The sequence below is a fragment of the Schistocerca gregaria genome, chromosome 4 (genome assembly GCF_023897955.1).
Source record: "Schistocerca gregaria isolate iqSchGreg1 chromosome 4, iqSchGreg1.2, whole genome shotgun sequence".
Lineage (NCBI taxonomy): Eukaryota > Metazoa > Arthropoda > Insecta > Orthoptera > Acrididae > Schistocerca > Schistocerca gregaria.
Genome location: NC_064923.1, coordinates 727,561,304 through 727,583,254, shown reverse-complemented (window position 1 = coordinate 727,583,254; position 21,951 = coordinate 727,561,304). Strand labels below are relative to the sequence as shown.

Below are 21,951 nucleotides of genomic sequence, written 5' to 3'. Positions count from 1 at the left end.
TTCATTCAGTGAATCTGCCAAATTTCGCAATTCTGATTTCCCATGTAGTAAATAAATGTTTTTCTGTAACGAATAGCTTTGCAACCTGCCGTTTTACCGTGTGCGTGTGAACGTACGGTAAGTGTGCTTTGTACTGACTGTCCAAGAACCACGCCCGAAGTTTTAGAATTTGACAGCCGGTGTACACGTCTGTGGGGGGCTGGTTTGTTTACAATAGAATGCGAGTTGCGAGGGTGGTGCGCGCAGTGTGTTACGAGAAACTGAGTGCATTTCTGGGTTCTTGTACAATTGTTATTCAATTATATAGGTACTATATACTTGCGCCAGCTGTATTTAACCCCATAAAATGATGAGACCTGAGTTTCTCCTGCAATATACGATTTCCAAACAACTTATGAGAATTCAGCCACATGATATTTACAAAGACCGCCGATATTTCGGCGGGAGAACACCCCCCTCCCCCGATATTTCGGCTGGAGTACATGGTGTCCATGTTCTGGGACAGCGAGGGCGTACTCCTTACCCATTGCGTTCCAAAGGGCACTACGGTAACAGGTGCATCCTACGAAAATGTTTTGAAGAACAAATTCCTTCCTGCACTGCAACAAAAACGTCCGGGAAGGGCTGCTCGCATGCTGTTTCACCAAGACAACGCACCCGCACATCGAGCTAACGTTACACAATAGTTTCTTCGTGATAACAACTTTGAAGTGATTCCTCATGCTCCCTACTCACCTGACCTCCTAGTGACTTTTGGCTTTTTCCAACAATGAAATACGCTCTCCGTGGCCGCACATTCACCAGCCGTGCTGCTATTGCCTCAGCGATTTTCCAGTGGTCAAAACAGACTCCTAAAGAAGCCCTCGCCGCTGCCATGGAATCATGGCGTCAGCGTTGTGAAAAATGTGTACGCCTGCACGGCGATTACGTCGAGAAGTAACGCCAGTTTCATGGATTTCGGGTGAGTAATTAATTAGAAAAAAAAATCGGAGGCCTTAGAACTTGAATGCACCTCGTAATGACGGCGTTTACTCCCGCCGAAATATCGGCGGTCGCTGTAAATATTACCACGCTGAGTTCCCATAAGTTGCAAGAAAATGATGTTCACTTAATTTTCTTCATTTTCGTTTTTGCATGTTTCAGTAGCGGCACAAAGCGAGTTTTAGAGAGCAGTTCCATTGATTTTGAGTTCCTCAGTAAATTTAATTACCTTCTGTTAGCTCATAATCCAACTAGCGCAGTTGATCATTGTTATCTAACACACTTCAGTTCATTCGTTGCAACTTAACGAGATCAGGTCAACCCGCGATTACTACGGTGATGTACACTATTTAAAGGCATGCAGACCATTGGCGGAGACCTTGATTGTTGAGCACCTCATTCTGGCTGTTCGGAAAAAGTTTCAAGTCGAAAATAAGAGCTTCGTCATTATATAAATGGTTATCACACAATGGATTCTTCATTCTACGGAGGAAGACGGCGTCATTTGGTGTCATGTCAGGAATACACCGGCGGGGGAGAAGGAGGAAACAAAATTTGATAACTAAAAGAAGTAGTTTATGTAACTTTCCTGTGAAGAACCAGCTGGTAGTTGTTGGGTGGAGCGAAAACATCCTCTCAAACACCTATCTTCCACGCTTCGTCCTGAATTTCTCCGTTAAACTCGCTACGAATTTAGCCAGAATGCTCTCACCATGCCTGATGACGGCTGCGTCTTCGCCGTATTCTTTGCTCATTTGATAAGGGTTGTGGTGATACACCGAGCACTCGTCCGTAGTGATTAGGAGGCTAAAGAAGTTATATGGACTGGCCTGAGACAGCAGAAACGTTTCTGGTGCGGTCTTGGTTCGCGGGCTATCTGAATGGGTGTGATCAACCAAGCAACATAGATGGCGGCAAAATTTGTCTCGTACAAAATGTCGTGCACGATGATGAAAACTGATCTGCCACTGATTTTCACTTTTTCCTCTATCGTTTCGTTTGTGATATAGCGGTATTAGAACACCGAGGCCTCCATTTCTCTGGCGATTCCAGATTGTTAGGAGAGATGGTCTGCAACTTCATTATTCGTCATTAAACTTATTTCACCCGTATGGAAGGGCTTGAGCCATGTACCCACTGTGTCATACGATAGTGCAATGTTGCTGTGCACTTCCACCAACTTAGCACGGATTTGTGCAGCGTTCTTCCCGTTCATATTCAGGTAACGCACAACACTTCACTTCGTCAGCTGTCAGAGCCAATCGTTTTGGCTTCTCTAGCAGCGTGATACGGTACTGTCGCGCGGTATCTTGACTGTGTATCAGGACTGCCAACAAAAAAAAATAATTACTTTACTTTACTTAGTTGGCTTCACGAACCGAAGTCGGTTCATTGGTTCACTCCTTAGCCTCATCCATTGGTCTGTGTGGCTACCTGCATTCTCGTGTGCTTTCAGGTTCTCCAAGTGTTTCTTGACACGTCCATCCACCTCAGTTTTGTTGTACCAAGGAGACTCATACCTTGCAGTTTCCCTTCTAGTGCCTTCACCACCCTTTCCTCTCTTCGCGGTACATGTCCCACCCACTTAGTTTTTCTGCACTTCATTACAGGTGTCACATCTGGTTCATTATCCAGCACGTGTGTTTCTGTTTTTCCTTCTTCTGCAAATTACATTTTCTGGCTAAGATCCAAAGATCTTTCTTAACACTTCTTTTCTCTCCATCTTCTTGTTCAGTGCCTTTTTATCAGTACGATACATCGATGTCGACCGAACAATAACTGTTCGGTAAACGCCTAGTATTCCGGTACTGGTTGTTAGTTAGCTGTTGAATAGCTCGTCCACTGATAATAATAGACACATCTCCACAGATTTTTTCCGGTTCCTTGTACTCTCCTCCATGCTACTGTTGGTACTTCCAGGACATTTGATAGATCTAATCACTGTAAATTTCATGCCACCTATTTCCACTGTTGCCTTCGTTTCTTCCCGTTCATTGTTTGTTACAATCATAGAGTCTGTTTTATCTTGATTGATCCTCAGATTAACCTTTCGGGTCTCTTTTTCTAGCAGTTCAGTTGCTCTTATTAGTTCGTCTTTGTCCTGCAGTATAAGAACGATATTGTCGGCAAACACTAAAAATTCTCGTCTTACTGGTCACGCTCTTCTTAAGTCTTTTCCAGTTTCAAGTTAAAGAGGCTGGAGATACAATGTTCTGTTAAAAAAAATAATTCTATAACTTTATTTTTTTCGAAGTTACTATTAAGAATGTATAGCTACGTTCGTGTGTATCGTTTTTCTCCTTCCCGCATATCCTCCTTTTTTACAATTTTTGTACAAACTTTAGCTATGGCTAAGCAAAAGTCGTTGTTAATTCTGTCAACAAATTTCGTGCTCTTATCACGTTTGTTAACCTGAAAGCTAGGCGCGTTGTGGTTTAGACGGTCGCCGATGCTCATTCCTCGGCATCAGAATTGGATTTTGTGGTTGCAGTTCCAACTGTTCCTCGTCGGGCGCCTGTGTTCCGAGCTTACCTCGTCAACTTGTCGTGGAATTTCTGTCTCGTCTACCTGTCGAGAATTCCGTCTGCTCACTGGTTTCGGCGGGTGCCCGCAACTTAAAGGTAGCAAGATTTACTGAAGCCTGTATTATGGAGAAGAGCCATCGTGAGTACTGCTCGGACGTTTATTGGCCGTTGTAGGAGTCTGCATTTGGCTTAAAAGTCAGTTCGCTACAGAAAAGGTTTTACCTTTTCGAAACTGTTAATTATTACATTGGTATCAAAGTATTGTCATAATGCATTACAAGCAGTGGTAACAGAATATTAATGGGAGCTGATTAAACACAGGCTATAACCATGGAAGGTGGTTTAACTGTGGAAACTCACAGGAGATGCGACTTGCAGACACATCTTCCTGGTTAACCGCTCTGAAGTATTAGAAACCCATTACAGATTAACGTTATGCCGATTATTAAATGGACAAATATCTGAGCTGTTCTTCCTCCTCCGTCCCATTGTACACTTTTTCATTTTTTATTTACTTTACTGCATACGAGGCATAAAACACAAATCAGTTATAATAATAAAGCGATAGTCGAGTAATATTCCTATATCTACTTCGATTGATTCATGCTGAAGGGAATGTCAAAATGAGATTATGAGATCAGGTTTAGTCTTGTCATGTCTTTCGTAAGCTTATTTTGCTGTAATCTCCTTCGTGTATTATGCCTGTCTCAATTCTACAATTGTGTTTAAAACTGAAATACACAGTATTGATGTTTCACAACCATATTTGTTTTATAATTCGTTGTGATCTGACTTTCGTCAGTATAAGCCACATCCAAACTACGTGTCTGATAACTTTACTGAGGATGGCCTCGAAAGCCGAAATTGGTTCACTACGGACAATACTATAAATGTTATTGTGGAACATCTATATCGTGCATTTCAGTTTTTAAAATGTGTTTGTTCCTCCAAGTACTGGATGTTCCAAAAATGCTAGAATTGCATCTCAGCATGTAGAGCGGAAAGCCACTGTTCTTCTTTCTAGTCATGACGTAACATTACATTCGTTGCCGACGGAGTATAACCTCGATTCCCATTACGTCGGGGGAAGAAACAGGGTGTGACGTCATTATAAGTTCGTCAGTTCATTCGTAAGAAATGGCCCATCGGAAGGACAGGGAACGTTAATTCCCTCTGTTTTACGGGAGCATCGTTTTCATTACTGGCACATCTAGCGCGATTACGACGCTTATTATCGCTCTGTCTGGCTCGAAGGAGATTGAGGCCATGTAAAATAAGCACGTGATTCTTCGTATTACACCTTTGCTTACTGAAAAACGGGATTTTAAAGAACCATTTTACTTCTTGCCACTTTTATCCCCCCGTTTCTTCAATAAAAAGCTTAGCGCAACTGCAACGTTAAGAGATTTCCTGCTGTTACTCAGCTCTCCAGCTCTAAAATACTCTTTCCCGATTGATTGCTGGTAATTATTAGTTATGACAAAACAATAGGTAATACTTCCTACCTAAACTGCACATTAGAGGGCATCGGTTATTGTTACGACAGCCATTTAATCGCTACACAGTGGGTGTCTCTTTCTGACTGAAAACCTCTATTATTTTGCCCTCTTCCGCCCCCGAGCGATTTTTTTTAAGATCCACATGGAAGGTGGAGATGTGATAAGTGAATGTCAAAATTACACTCATATTGTACGGGTCGACTCTTGCACAGAAGATTACAGCAGCCAGCAACTTTTTACAATGCTATTTATTTATTTAAACAGCGCCGTTACCTCCATGTTCATCTTCTGACGACTGGTTCACGTTTTACATTAGATTTCCTTTTTGTTTCCCCACCTGACAAAATTTCCTAGGGGTGGTGGTGCCCCGCAATCAAAACAAGATGTGATACAACGCCTTTTTAATTTAGAGTTAACTTACAGTTAAAAAGACGTTGTCTCAAACCTTGTTTTAACTTACAGTTAAGAAGATATTGTCTCAGATCTTGTTTTGGTTGTAGGGCACCACCACCCCCAAGGACATCTCGTCAGGTGGGAAAAGAAAAGGCGAAATCTAATTAAAACGTGAGCTAGTCGTCTGAAGAGGAACCTGGTGGTTCGAAACCGGTGACGGCGCTGTTTAAATAAATAAATAGCATTGTAAAAAGTGGCTCGTTGCCGTAATCTTCTGTGTAAGAGTCAACCCATATTCCATACACAGCCATGGTCTCAAAATGTCGGTTTTTGACAAAATAGCATACAGTCATATTTATGTTGCATGGGCAATACACTGCACATTTGGTATGGGATTGTGGTCCTGCTCTTATGGAAAAGCTCCTTCCGATCTCGCATCGGAAGGCCCAACGACACCGACCTACCACTCTGTCATCCTCACCCAAAGGGTGTCACTCGATGCGGGTATGGAGGAGCTTGTGGTCATTTTGTCTTCTACTACAAGCTCTTCTAGTGCAGGACGAAGATGTTTTGGGAAGTGGACCAAAACAAGAAAAATATCCAGTAAACAGGTGCTCAAAAATGCATACCTTAATAGCTATGAGCACTTGTTCATCTTCGCTACTTTGGAACACAGCTCTTCTACTGAACAAGTGCTCATAAAGTTTTAAGATATGCATTTTTGAGCACATGTTTACTGTGCATTTTTTCTTGTTCTGGTCCATACTACACTTCCCTAAATATGGAAAGCAAAGAGCTTGCAGTAGAAGAGATCTGTTTCACAGTACCTAAGATAAAGAATTGCTCGTAGATCTTCTTGTTGTTGTTGTGGTCTTCAGTCCAGAGACTGGTTTGATGCAGCTCTCCATGCTACTCTATCCTGTGCAAGGTTCTTCTTCTCCCAGTACCTACTGAAACCTACATCCTTCTGAATCTGTTTAGTGTATTCATCTCTTGGTCTCCCTCTACTATTTTTACCCTCAACGCTGCCTTCCAATACTAAATTGGTGATCCCTTGATGCCTCAGGATATGCCCTACCATCTGAACCATTCTTTTAGTCAAGTTGTGCCACAAATTTCTCTTCTCTCCAGTTCTATTGAATACCTCTTCATTAGTTATGTGCTGCGCGGGATTAGTCGAGCGGTTTGGGGCGCTGCAGTCATTGACTGTGCGGCTAATCCCGGCGGAGGTTCGAGTCCTCCCTCTCGGGCATTGGTGTGTATCCTTAGGATAATTTACGTTAAGTAGTGTGTAAGCTTAGGAACTGGTGGCCTTAGCAGTTAAGTCCCATAAGATTTCACACACATTTGAACATTAGTTATATCTACCCATGTAATCTTCAGCATTATTCTGTATCTATGTCATAGCTCTTAAGGTATGAGCCCATGTCTACTTGACTTTTTGGTTTCGAATGATCACTCCTGTCATATCTCTGAATATTGACCATCACTTCTGAAGTATATCCTGCAAGGATACACAAATAGGCAACAATGGAAAGCGGTGTGACAGTGCGGGGTGGTTGTTTGGGTTGTCTATTGCGGAACTTTTGAGAGCCACCACCTGTTGCTGCGAGACATGCAACGAGGTGATTGATTGTTTTCCAAACACAGGGAAAACGTTGTAGCAGGTGAGAAGCAGCCACGAGAGCAAAGTGTTTGCTGTGTGTTGCAGGCGGTACAAGCTGGAGGCGGAGATCGCGTCCATGACGTGGCGGGTGCAGTGGTCCGACCTGACGGTGATGCCGCACGGACGCACACGCGGCAGCCTCTACAGCCTCGCCAAGCGCGGCAGTCAGCTGGTGAGTGCAAAGAACACGTGTGTCTCTCTTACGCCGTAGCACGACACGGCAAGACATGTCACAAAGCACCACGCGGCTACCCGAGCAAACTTGACCGCGATAAACTACACCGTTCAGAAACCTGTTCATTACTTTCGCTGTGTCCGTCATATTTGTGCCACAAAGTCATTAAACAGAAGATCTCTGTGTTCACTGGTTTCAGTATTCTCCCTGGGCAGATCCATAACATGCTCAATATCAAACAGAGGGAGAGGAACAAGAAAATACGTCTATACATGTAAGATAATACGACTTTTTCTCTTTGAGAGTGAACCTTGAATTTACTTTCAAAACTTTTTCTTAAGAATTTACTTTATTACTAGCGACCCATCAAGAACATTAACACATTTAATCACACTATGTGAGCGTGGAAGTAGTTGCCAGGGAGTAACTGATGAAATCAAAATGAAATTGCTTTTAACAAATGGGAATTTTATTCCTAAAAGCTTTTTTTTAGAAACAGATTTAAGATTATAAGCAGAAAGCGCCTTCTAAATATCAAGTTACAATTTATTCGCAGGCAGAAAGAAACAAATTTTTGAGTGTATGAACTTTCGGGCTGAGAACTTTGCCGCTCCCTTTTGACACGGCTGTAGTCACGACCGCTCACAACAACTTCTGAAAGACTACACAGCTGCAAATCTGCAACACACCAGATTACCTTTAAAGTAAAAGTTTTGACAATTCACAGAAGCACACAACTATGCACCACTTAGGAGGGATGGAAATGGTACAAAACACTAAAATTAAAAGATTAACTTGCCACCGAAGGTGCAACTTGATTTTTACTTCAAGAAAAGTCTTACGGTGGAAGGGTGGCAACTTTATATACTAAAATGACTATTTAAATAAAAGCCCATGAACTGCAATCGTACATAAAATTCTACACGGTTGGCTTAACCAGTTAAGATGCTCTACAGTACACAGATACCGCCTTTCAAGATGATAAGCAAGATCAAAACATGTTTCAGGAACTAGGCCGTTACACTCCAAGCAATAAATTCGTTAACACACCATATCCGACAACATGACAGAGGCAGCTCCGAACGGCAGACAGACACAAACTGCCTAACACATGCGGACGAGAGACAGACGAGCAAGCTGGGGACTAGAGACTGAACAAGAAAACAAGTAAAATTTAACAAGACTAAGGCACTTAACTTCTAATTAACTGCCGAACCGTCCGCTGCCAGCCGCTTCAACGGACGCAGGAAGGCGCGCCGATCTCCGATCTTCCCTGGTGCCCACCAACCGACCGACTGCCGCTGGTCCGTCCGCGACTGCTGGTGCGTCTCCCACTCACTTCCAGACACAACGACGGCGGAAATACTGGCTCGGACCCAACCGTGCAGAAGAAACACGCCCACAGACTAACCGACATCCCCGCACCAGGAAAGGACTGAGTCAAGCTCTATAAGATGGTAACTGAAGGGGCCCAGAAGCGCTCGCAGAACCAGTTACACAATGGCGTCGCAACTCGCACCGGCCAGACAGATGTCGTGGGTTGACTCCTGTTGCTCTCGAACCCACTCTCCTTGCTATACGGCGCGGCCCACTGGACTCACGTGGCGACTTCACATGCGCCGACGCTCAAGGCGAGAGAAACAGCGACTGAATATGAGCCTCAAAATCTGCCAGTGACATACTGTGCCACTTCTTCATGTCGATGTACCAAACGACAAAAAATATGCCACAAAGAAAGCAACATTTCATCCGAGGTAAAATACTTGAAGCGATTTCGCAGACTGAGGCATTTCACCCGGGAATTCGCAGTCATCCAACTCGCGAACTTGAACCACCTCGGAATTACGACGCAACAAGCGTTTCATACCCAGTGTACTCGTCTGAAGCTCAACTCATTAACAGTAACAATACGCTTAATTAATTTTCCAAAGTAACCTATGCAACTCTCGTTTGTGTATTTACTTTGTAGCAAATTCAGTACAACTTAACTAAAGAACACAGCGGCTTTTTCCTCACTTCCAGTTGGCTTTTGAGCATTTACCCTTCAGAAAACATAGATTTCAGCACGAGCTCGTTAACCTCGTGCAACTGACTACGGTCTAAACAAAAGCAGTTCGTGAACTTGGTAACAGAAAACTCTTGATGTAAAATGGAATTCGCAACGAGTGTTTCTCTTGTTCATGTATTCGATTTTCCATTCTGATCTGTTCCATTTTCAAGTGTTATACACTGAAGAGCCAAAGAAACTGGTACATCTGCCTAATATCGGGTAGGCACCCGCGAACACGCAGAAGGGCCGCAGCCCTAATGTCTGAAGTAGTGCTGGAGGGAATTGATACCATGAATCCTGCACGGCTGTCCATAAATCCGTAAGAGTACGACGCGGTGGAGAACTCTTCCGAACAGCACGTAGCAAGCCATCCCAGATATGCTCAATAATATTCATGTCTGTGGAAATCGGTGGCCAGCGCAAGTGTTTCAACTCAGAAGACTGTTGCTGAAGCCACTCTGTAGCAGTTCCAGATGTGTGGGATGTCGCATTGTCCTGCTGGAATTGCCCAAGTCGTCGGAATGCAAAGTGGACACGAATGGATGCAGGTGGTCAGAAACGATGCTTACGTACGTGTCAGTTGTCAGAGTCGTGTCTAGACGTAACACGGGTCCCGTATCACTCCAAACTCCTGCCATGCAACATGTTTCCAGTCATCAACAGTCCAATGTCGGTGTTGACGGGCACAGGCGAGGCGTAAAGCTTTGTGTCGTGCAGTCATCAAGGCTACACGAGCGGGCCTTCGGCTCCGAAAGCCCATATCGGAGTTTTTTCGTTGAATGGTCGGCACACTCACACTTGTTGATGGCCCAACATTGAAATCTGTAGCAATTTGTCGAACGGTTGCACTTCTGTCACGTTGAACGATTTTCTTCAGATGCCTTTGACCCCGTTTCGCACGATCCTTCTGCGGCCGCACCGACGTGGGAGATTTGATGTTTTACCGGATTCGTGATATTCACGGTACACTCGTGAAATGGTCGTACGGCAAAATCCCCACTTCATCGCTACCTTGGACATGGTGTAACCCATCGCTCGTGCACCGCCTATAACACCACTTTCGAATTCAATCAAATATTGATAACCTGCCATTTTAGCATCAGTAACCGATGTTAAAAACTGCGCCGAATTGTCTTATATAGGCGTTGCCGACCGCAGCGCCGTATTTTGCCTGTTGACGTATCTCTGCACTTGAATACGCTTGCCTATATTACACTCCTGGAAATGGAAAAAAGAACACATTGACACCGGTGTGTCAGACCCACCATACTTGCTCCGGACACTGCGAGAGGGCTTTACAAGCAATGATCACACGCACGGCACAGCGGACACACCAGGAACCGCGGTGTTGGCCGTCGAATGGCGCTAGCTGCGCAGCATTTGTGCACCGCCGCCGTCAGTGTCAGCCAGTTTGCCGTGGCATACGGAGCTCCATCGCAGTCTTTAACACTGGTAGCATGCCGCGACAGCGTGGACGTGAACCGTATGTGCAGTTGACGGACTTTGAGCGAGGGCGTATAGTGGGCATGCGGGAGGCCGGGTGGACGTACCGCCGAATTGCTCAACACGTGGGGCGTGAGGTCTCCACAGTACATCGATGTTGTCGCCAGAGGTCGGCGGAAGGTGCACGTGCCCGTCGACCTGGGACCGGACCGCAGCGACGCACGGATGCACGCCAAGACCGTAGGCTCCTACGCAGTGCCGTAGGGGACCGCACCGCCACTTCCCAGCAAATTAGGGACACTGTTGCTCCTGGGGTATCGGCGGGGACCATTCGCAACCGTCTCCATGAAGCTGGGCTACGGTCCCGCACACCGTTAGGCCGTCTTCCGCTCACGCCCCAACATCGTGCAGCCCGCCTCCAGTGGTATCGCGACAGGCGTGAATGGAGGGACGAATGGAGACGTGTCAGCTTCAGCGACGAGAGTCGCTTCTGCCTTGGTGCCAATGATGGTCGAATGCGTGTTTGGCGCCGTGCACGTGAGCGCCACAATCAGGACTGCTTACGACCGAGGCACACAGGGCCAACACCCGGCATCATGGTGTGGGGAGCGATCTCCTACACTGGCCGTACACGTCTGGTGATCGTCGAGGGGACACTGAATAGTGCACGGTACATCCAAACCGTCATCGAACCCATCGTTCTACCATTCCTAGACCGGCATGGGAACTTGCTGTTCCAACAGGACAATGCACGTCCGCATGTATCCCAACGTGCTCTAGAAGGTGTAAGTCAACTAGCCTGGCCAGCAAGATCTCCGGAACTGTCCCCCATTGAGCATGTTTGGGACTGGATGAAGCGTCGTCTCACGCGGTCCGCACGTCCAGCACGAACGCTGGTCCAACTGAGGCGCCAGGTGGAAATGACATGGCAAGCCGTTCCACAGGACTACATCCAGCATCTCTACGATCGTCTCCATGGGAGAATAGCAGCCTGCATTGCTGCGAAAGGTGGATATACACTGTACTAGTGCCGACATTGTGCATGCTCTGTTGCCTTTGACTATGTGCCTGTGGTTCTGTCAGTGTGATCATGTGATGTGTCTGACCCCAGGAATATGTCAATAAAGTTTCCCCTTCCTGGGACAATGAATTCACGGTGTTCTTATTTCAATTTCCAGGAGTGTAGATTCTTTGGCGCTCAGTGTATAATAATAGCAGCATATCCTTTTCGTCATCAGCTTCTTACTCTGAACTAAGATTCATGAGTTCAGCGATATCTTGCCAAGGAAGAACAGCGTACTGGATCGACAAGGAAAGACTTCGTAACAATGGCTAATCTGCTTCTCAATATGCGCACCCACTATGTTGCGAAGTATTTCCTTTGCTGCGCTGCAGTGACCTACCTTGCCCTTCGTCGGGTACGTTCGAAAGTGCACCTAGCCTTTGACTATGTGTGGGACTGGACAGTGCAGCTCCAGTTACTTTGACGTGCCCGTCCTTATTCATGGCTACTTTCTCACAAAGGATACGCCACCTTTTTTCCACCAGACGCAGACCCGCCTGATATTTTGGGATTTACGGATCTTCTGCATCCCAAATATCACACCAGAGATAGTTTATTGATCTTAAAAAACATTCATAGCAAAAACGATCAATCACAAACCCAAATTTCATCCGACTGGCGGCTTTTTTTTTTGACAGGGCCTGACGGTAACCAAATTCCTCTTACGTGGATAATGTGTGCAGTAAATCCGAAGAATCGGTTGCATATCTAGAAATTAAACACGTGGGGCGTCGGTAGAACGATTATATTCAGTTAGAAGCATGCATTTACAGGCTGATCATGTTCTTCTACTCCAAAATGTTGACGTAACGAGAAGTAAATGAGTGTTGTTGTAACGTGTAGAACGCCAACTAGCTATTGAGTCTAGTTTCCTCTCTTAAGTAAGAGACAAATTTTGGATCTACCGTGTAATCCTACGAAATACGATTTTCGTACCTCTTAACGTTACTCTATAATTAGTTGCGAGACTGTTGCAGGTGGTAGCAGCACCACTTATCCTAGAATCTACCGCAAGCTAATACCGTGACTTCAGAGGAACTGCTTCGCGCAGCGATTGACAGCCGCTGGCTGTGTTTAGGACCGCGGCGTCGCGTGTGGCAGGAGGGCATAACGCGTTACCCTGATCCCGCGCCTTGACACGTTCCTCTCTGGCGCTCGTGATTTGTTCGCCGAACGACCTGCTGAGCGCGCCGCGGCACGGTAGACGTCATCTGCGTGAATTACGGCAGTCCGCATATTGCTTCTTGGGACCCACTCGTTACCGTTGTTTATGAAAGTAATCCATGGCGAAAGGCTCGCAGCCAATAAGCGCTCTGTGGCGCGTTTGCAAAGCTGCTCCAAAAAAAAGAGACACACAGGCGCTGGGAAACATCGTGAACACGGTAGCACGTTAATGTTTGCTCGATAATGAGATGTTAATCATTGCGAAATACGTGGTTATTGCTGAGATGTACAATGTACACACGTAAAATGTCAAAGACGGTACTCATATAAACTATTAAAATTAAGTAACCTTTCCCGATACACCTGTCCATATAATGGGAATCACATCCCATATTCATTGATGATTATCGAGAATAATGCCGGACGTGTGTAAGTTCTTGTCCATTTGGTTTGACATTTGCTGGTCGCTACGGCCGAGCTGTTCTAGGGGCTTCACTCCGGAACCGCGCCCCTGCTACAGTCGCAGGTTCGAATCCTGCCTCGGGCATGGATGTGTGTGGTGTCTTTAGGTTAGTTAGGTCTAAGTAGTTCTTAGTTCTACGGGACTGATGGCATCAGATGTTAAGTCCCATAGTGCTTAGAGCCATTTGAACCATTTTTTGCTTGCCGTTTATTTTCCCCTAAAGGGCCGTAGGTGTTTACTGTTCGTCAGTGTAGCGTCGATGAACGTTATGAATTCTTGTGAATCGTAACACAGTATTCGTGTTGTATGGATAGCTGCAGAATAAGTGCAGACATGGAGTTATAAGCTTCCGAATTTTCCTTCATACCTGATAAAGGCATTTCTATGAGCAGTCTGTTGTTCTCACACACTGTAAGACATTGAAGTAATATCTGGAAAGTGACGCAAAAACCTGGTGGATGATTTGTTGTTCGTGAACAGTAGTCCTCATCTCCACCAAAACATAAAAACAAAGATTTGTAACCACCTTCCGCTTCCACCGTTCTACAGTATGATACCAGTCTCCTCGTGAGTTACGCGTGTTAGGATTGTAACGACCCTTAGAAAAATTTATAAATGTCAGTGCTGATCAGCGTCTTACGTTATTTGATTTTCAAACAGCTGAGCAAAACTGAAGGTACTCAGACATTTCTCTCTTTACTTATTCTGATCATCACTAAACTGACACAATATTTTTTTAGCGCAACGCAATCTGACTTTCAATAATCCCTACACAAGAATGACCCTGACTAACAATAACCTATACTTCTCATGAATCACGTAACTCACAAAAATCTTCGTTACTCGAGCTATGTAATACAGCGAGCGCCAATACTGCCAGCTAAATGAAAGATTCTAACTACTGATGGCACTGACTACTGATAGAAATAGTTACCAACTGAAAGACTTTGATAGAGACAAGCAATGTAGTCACCTTAATAGTGTTGAAAAGTCATTGTATATATATCAGTCCATGACATCCAGTCTTACAAATTTCCTTTTTCTGACGGACACACGTCCAGATCGTCCGCTCTCAAAACTCTGCCATCTCTCTCCCCACATCCACCACTGCTGGCGACTCACCTCCAACTGCACAACGCTCCGCGCTGTTCAAATCCAACTGCCCAACACTACAATAGTTAATATTCCAATAATGCCAACCAACGACAGACTGTACACAGCACAGCCAGTGATTTCCATACAGAGCGCTACGTGGAGTTACCAACATAAAAACCTAAACAGCCTACTTACAGGCTTAGTAGCCGATTAATTGCTGTAAAGTACCAGTGGAACTGCACAATTAGTATGGTTTGTTGACCACATCTGTAAAATATTTCAGGAAAATATCTATGGGCTCTGAGGAAGTGGAACTACTGTCAAACAGCATAATGTTTTTAAGTGGAAGCGAACAAAGCAAAGACAGACGTTTTATACACGATAGAGCTTAGAAAATATGTAACTATACTTATCAATAAAGGAATTAACTACGCCTATCCAGTTTCACGTTTCTGTCCGGTGAGGCGCATGCGTTCTGGGATGGACATCACGAGTGGCCAAAATAATTACGGAGCCCTCCTGAACCGTGATAGCTCAAACGGCATCCAAATCTTGTGCCGTCTTAGTTTCTTAAAAAGTGAGGCTTCAATTTAATTAAAACCCTAGTGATTCAGTAAGCTTATGTTTGTTTTGTAATTTTGTTCGGGTGAAATACTGCACCCAGGAGCCTCAAATGAAAAACAACCTAGAAAATTTAAGTTACAAGTATGACACTCATATCTCGCGCCCTATGTGGTGTGAAAGAAGAGCAATGAGACTGTGAGACCCGCGATCGATGTGGCGACACTGTGTTGTTCTACTTGAGGAGACAGGAATGTTCATCTGTTCCAGACGCTCAGTCCGAGTTTCAGCTCCGTACAGCCTTCACGTGATTTTTTGTGAGCGCCATCAGTGAATGGAACAGCGCAATTTATATTAGCGTTATGCTATCAATTTTTGAGTTAAACTTGGGGAATCTGCGAGTGTGACTTTTGGTAAATTGAAACAAGTCTATGGGAGACATTTCTCACAATTGGTGCAAATCAGTTCTGGAAGGTCAAGAGAGACCTCTAGCTTCAAAAACCAATGAAAACGTCGAATGCTTGCGTGCACAAAGAATTTGTTCCTCCAAGACAAACGGCCAACCATGTGTTTTACAAAGTTGTCCTTGAAAGACTCAGGACATTGAAGAGAAGTGCATGGCGCATCATGACAAAGCCCCATGTCACGCAGCCACTTCCATCACGGAATTTTTAATTTCAAAAGGCATCTCTGTTTTTCCACAGCCCCCCTATTCATCTGACCTGAGTCCTTGTGACTCCTTTCGTTTCGCAGAATTGAAGATTGTCAAAAGTACATCATTTTCGGACTCTGCAGAAGATTCAAAAGAATAAGACCGACATGTTAAAGGCCCTGCCAGTTGAAGCCTTTTGGCGCTGTTACCGAGACTGGGAAAAGCGACTTCGCCACGGTATAGCTGCCGGAAGGAACTACTCCCCCGGCCGGGGTGGCCGAGCGGTTCTAGGCGCTACAGTCTGAACCGCGCGACCGCTACGGTCGCAGGTTCGAATCCTGCCTCGGAGATGGATGTCTGCGATGTCATTAGGTTAGTTAGGTTTAAGTAGTTCTAAGTTCTAGGGGACTGATGATCTCAGACGTTAAGTCCCATAGTGCTCAGAGCCATTTGAACCATTTTTTGAACTACTCTGAAGCGGACAGTATTGTTGTTTGGAAAAATAAAAAAAATTGCAGGTGAGAAGTCAGTCTCATTACTTTCCTCACACATCTCGTACGATTAAGGTGTACCTACATTTAGTAAGTTTTTCGATTACGGGAGCCTCTCATAAAACAACGAAACACAAAGTAAAAGTTTTTTCCAGCCTCACACGAAGATTTAAGAACTGCATACTAGGTAAAGCTATCGAAAATAATTTTTAAATAAATGTGAAATTTTAATATAGCACATTTTTAAAAAGAGACAAAAATACAAAATAATATGTGTGTGCTAGCACCATACAGACCAACTCGATACACATAGATTTGCAAATTTGTGACTGTAAATGAGCTATGAAAATACTTGTAAAATTTAAAACGAAAATTGTGGGACTAATGCAATAAGTAATAGTAAAGTGATGAACTTTTCATATATCAATTAGTAAGTAAGGAGGTGAACTAATCATGCATCAGTTATGCATTTCATGTGTTGCAGTGATTTAATTAATATTGCCTTTTCATCCAGTTATGAGCTCTGTTTAAAGTTTGACGTCATACAGCTATGAGTTATGTTTAAAGTTTGGAGTCTGTAGTTAATTGGGAAATTAGTTTAAACCAAATTCAAACTTTGGTCCAAACAGCCAGACAGAAAACAAAGCAATAACCATCTCCTCTTCCCTCCACTCTCTGCTCAGCCATGCTCATCCACTTGCATGCCACCTGGTGCATATTCCGCTCCCACCTGTACAACACACAAGGCCAGCAGCGCAGCCGAGATGTCGGGTTTTACCAACCTTTTCCACCCGCGCCCCCTCCGATACCCAACGACCGAGAAGAAAACGAGTTAACATTGCACTGTTATCCGGTTCTGAGCTGTTTATAGCCAGCTCACTTGGAAGTCAGTCTGAACCCGACTGCAAAAGTTATACCTAACACACAGATGTAACAAAAAAATGGTAACAAATAACCACACTGTCACATGAATTCAATTTATCAATCAAAGCATTGATCAGTGAACTAAAACCACAATATATTTTTCAAATAATGTTATTGCCACTGTGTTAGGCAGAAATAACTTCCTAAAATACTCTACAAACATCAGTGATAACGTACCTAACAGTGGTCTGGCGCATCTGGCGACACTTCAGTCTAGAATGAATACATTAAAACAAGTCACTAACACCAAGTCTATCCTGACTTCCTTTTTTTCGTGACAAAAGCTGGTTGTGGGACTCCACACCTCCACCATTTTCCCGTCAGTTTCCAGGTACTGCATCCATCAGGATGCAAAACTCTGTGGTGGCTCTGACATAACAGTGACCACGAAATAATTTTTCCCAAAGATATAAATAAAATGATTTTTTTCCATTTATCGCCTTTCTCCCACTACTCAGCAAGAGTTTAATGTTCATTATCCTAGGTTAACATGTGAAAGTAATATTCTACCAGGGAGCCAAAAATGTGTTATGTAAATGAGCCCTTCCAACAGCGTGAACTTCGTTTCGAGTAGGATCGAAGAGATGCAGATATGACTCAGTTTTTCCCAGTTGTATTCAACAGGTTAGAGGTTAGAGCACTTGAAGAGAGAAGACGCACATACCATCATGTCAATGTAGCGTTCCTCAAACTATTCCTACGTAATTCGGAAGCGATAAGATACTACACTGTTTTGCTGGCAGTAAGTGTTGTCTGTCTGCTCTAGGCGAGCATACAGATGGACAGTTGTATATGATCGGGAATATACACTCCTGGAAATTGAAATAAGAACACCGTGAATGCATTGTCCCAGGAAGGGGAAACTTTATTGACACATTCCTGGGGTCAGATACATCACATGATCACACTGACAGAACCACAGGCACATAGACACAGGCAACAGAGCATGCACAATGTCGGCACTAGTACAGTGTATATCCACCTTTCGCAGCAATGCAGGCTGCTATTCTCCCATGGAGACGATCGTAGAGATGCTGGATGTAGTCCTGTGGAACGGCTTGCCATGCCATTTCCACCTGGCGCCTCAGTTGGACCAGCGTTCGTGCTGGACGTGCAGACCGCGTGAGACGACGCTTCATCCAGTCCCAAACATGCTCAATGGGGGACAGATCCGGAGATCTTGCTGGCCAGGGTAGTTGACTTACACCTTCTAGAGCACGTTGGGTGGCACGGGATACATGCGGACGTGCATAGTCCTGTTGGAACAGCAAGTTCCCTTGTCGGTCTAGGAATGGTAGAACGATGGGCTCAATGACGGTTTGGATGTACCGTGCACTATTCAGTGTCCCCTCGACGATCACCAGAGGTGTACGGTCAGTGTAGGAGATCGCTCCCCACACCATGATGCCGGGTGTTGGCCCTGTGTGCCTCGGTCGTATGCAGGCCTGATTGTGGCGCTCACCTGCATGGCGCCAAACACGCATACGACCATCATTGGCACCAAGGCAGAAGCGACTCTCATCGCTGAAGACGACACGTCTCCATTCGTCCCTCCATTCACGCCTGTCGCGACACCACTGGAGGCGGGCTGCACGATGTTGGGGCGTGAGCGGAAGACGGCCTAACGGTGTGCGGGACCGTAGCCCAGCTTCATGTAGACGGTTGCGAATGGTCCTCGCCGATACCCCAGGAGCAACAGTGTCCCTAATTTTCTGGGAAGTGGCGGTGCGGTCCCCTACGGCACTGCGTAGGATCCTACGGTCTTGGCGTGCATCCTTCCGTCGCTGCGGTCCGGTCGCAGGTCGACGGGCACGTGCACCTTCCGCCGACCACTGCCGACAACATCGATATACTGTGGAGACCTCACGCCCCACGTGTTGAGCAATTCGGCGGTACGTCCACCCGGCCTCCCGCATTCCCACTATACGCCCTCGCTCAAAGTCCGTCAACTGCTCATACGGTTCACGTCCACGCTGTCGCGGCATGCTACCAGTGTTAAAGACTGCGATGGAGCTCCGTATGCCACGGCAAACTGGCTGACACTGACGGCGGCGGTGCACAAATGCTGCGCAGCTAGCGCCATTCGACGGCCAACACCGCGGTTCCTGGTGTGTCCGCTGTGCCGTGCGTGTGATCATTGCTTGTAAAGCCCTCTCGCAGTGTCCGGAGCAAGTGTGGTGGGTCTGACACACCGGTGTCAATGTGTTCTTTTTTCCATTTCCAGGAGTGTATTTACGTAACATTCGCTACTGAGAGGTGATGGAAGACAGCAAGGTCCCCTTCTCATCCTATGTGAACATTCATCACGAGAGTGCCACAACTATGTGACTGCCAACTTTCAAGTGGCTAAACAGACTGCAGCGCCGATGTAGTATTTTGGGTTATGCAAACAACGGAAACAGTATTGTCATACAAACCCAAACATGTGTCGGCACATTTGTACCATCTTCAATGGGTACTCTTTACTCAGATACTTAGAATGTAGAAATGTTTCATTAAATGAAATTAAGCCTGAAATAATTTTCAATGTTAATAATATTATTTTAGCTTCTTTCGACATTGTTGGTTTATGTAGATCCTCTGATACTTATAGCTTGTAATATGAGATAAAATGATGTTACAGTAATTTGGTGGGGAACACCATTTAACCACAGATAATAAGCTATCAATATACATTGATATACAGGGGATCCTGCATAACCCATCAATGTAGAGAAACGAAGATTACATTATGACAATAAAAACAAAAACTGTTTTTAAGTCTAATTTTGTTATAATAATCATTACTCAAAAAACCTTGTTGCATTTTACAGAACTGAATGAAGTGTCTCAGTGTGGTGCATGGTAGTCTTGCTATATTATAAATTCAGATACTTTTTTATGCCTTGGAATGTTTGAAATTGATGGCAACGTAGAAGGTTGTTACAAGGTTTTAATGCTGCAGAAAGTGAATCAACGAACCGCACAGTTAAGGCTGAAATTTCCAGTCGACATAAAGTGTGTTCCAGTCGACCATCACTGTATTACATAGTGATGCAGACTTGGCATTTGGTGAACGCCATCTTAATCGCGGGTTTGCCTGTCACCAGCAGGTCCACTGAAACTCGTCGCTTAAGAACTGCAAATTGGCAGATGTTACGTTTCGCATTTAGTAATTTACTACACTCAAACTAAAATTTTCCTTCATTAAAATGTTTCGTCCACCAAAACAAGTATAGATCCAATGAACAAACCTATGCATCTGTCTCGTTACGCGACAGATTTCGTATTCAACGCTTTGTTACTCTAAAACTATTCACTTACAAATAGTTGGTTTTTGGATCAATCTTTCTTTAAAAATATCTGGATGTTATATTAATAAGTTGAGCCCAAAGCTATGACTAGGCTGGATATTACTTTTGCTCATAAAATAATTACAGAGTTTTCTGTGCAACAATGCGGTGAATTGTGTCACTAATGTGTGCGATTACGTATGTTTTAAGCAAACAACTAATTGGTACTCTTTTGTTTCTTTTTGCAGACACTCTCCGAAGACAATATGAGCATTGGAGAGACAAATCGTCAAATATTTGTCCAGACTGCGTTTTATAAGGTTAGTCCACAACAATCACATCTAGCAGAATTTGAATTTTGCTTGGGAAATACCAGTTTGTCATAATAATATTTAACCTCTAAGACAACCAGATTGTTTTTCTGTTTATAATTCTTGACCACATTAGTGAATGTTGGCTGGTTGTCTATTCATAACTTTTGATGCGTTTCCTACACGAATGTAAGTAATTTTTTACCTGCAGAGAAATTGTCCTATCATCGTGGCGGTGGCAGCGTCCGACTTATTGTTGTATTGCAGATAATTCTGCTAAAACGTGTCGTATGGCAAAGGTGAAACGGCTACGGAAAAAAAAGAAATTCGTAGAATTTTAGAGTATTTGGATACGTTCGTCAACACAACCTTTCCATTGTTAAGAGTCACTAGTCCATAGTGTCGGATTATTACTGACAGTAGATATATATTTGAATTGCAAATGTATTAAAGAGAGGGGGAGAGAAAATGGTAGCCCATAAGATGAAGGAAGCGGAGCGACTAGATGTTACCGGACCGAGTAACTGCCTTACTAGCGTAAGAAACAAAGGAAATGATATTAACTTCGAATGCATTCGGAGAACAACTTTTTAGTAAGAGAATAGCTAGCTCGAGAATTCTGCACATTCGTTGCAAGCGGCCGAACAGAACGCAGCGCTTACCCAAGCTGGTAACGAAATTATGACAACCACGGAAGGCAGGCGTCAAGTCTTAGGGCCGACCCGAGGCTAGCGTGGTCTCCACACCGTCCCCACGTTCTCCCGACGCGACAGAATTAATAGCAAGCCTGCTCTAAGTAAGCCTAACTAAGGTAATGGACGTCAGAAGCTACTGTTATTAGTATGGCGTCAGAGGGCTACGCCAGTGTTCACGTCGAAAGGGAACGGATAAAGCCGTCGTTACAGGGCAGCAGTTAGCTAACACTGACGTGACGCTGTACCAGTTTTGTGGCGTCACTTGCTGCTGTTTCACTTTGAGGTGTTTCGTCTGGTGAAACCCAAAATACGTTCTGCGATACTGCGGCAACGTGCCACGAAAAGTGGAACCAAGAAGAAGCACGAACCTTGTGTCACCAACAGAACTTGCTATACAATGCACTGTGTCCATTTGAAGCCCATATTTGGCGGGTGCTATGCTATAACCTACACTTTGCGAATGTGTGCTGTTTCTAACAGGGGAAACTCTCCATTGCACCTCCCTGAGCTCTAGTGATAAGATGGCCC

The 21,951-nt window shown here is 44.6% G+C and overlaps 1 protein-coding gene across 2 annotated transcripts in view; it reads left to right on the top strand.

The window, feature by feature from the left end:
- LOC126266758 (atrial natriuretic peptide receptor 1-like) overlaps nt 1-21,951 on the top strand; it is a 1,377,759-nt gene that overhangs the window by 1,031,177 nt on the left and 324,631 nt on the right. For both annotated transcript variants that reach the window (XM_049971275.1, XM_049971274.1), the window contains exons 9-10: nt 7,110-7,236; nt 20,666-20,737. In XM_049971275.1, coding sequence (XP_049827232.1) covers nt 7,110-7,236; nt 20,666-20,737 — 199 coding nt within the window. The remainder of the gene's footprint in view (nt 1-7,109; nt 7,237-20,665; nt 20,738-21,951) is intronic.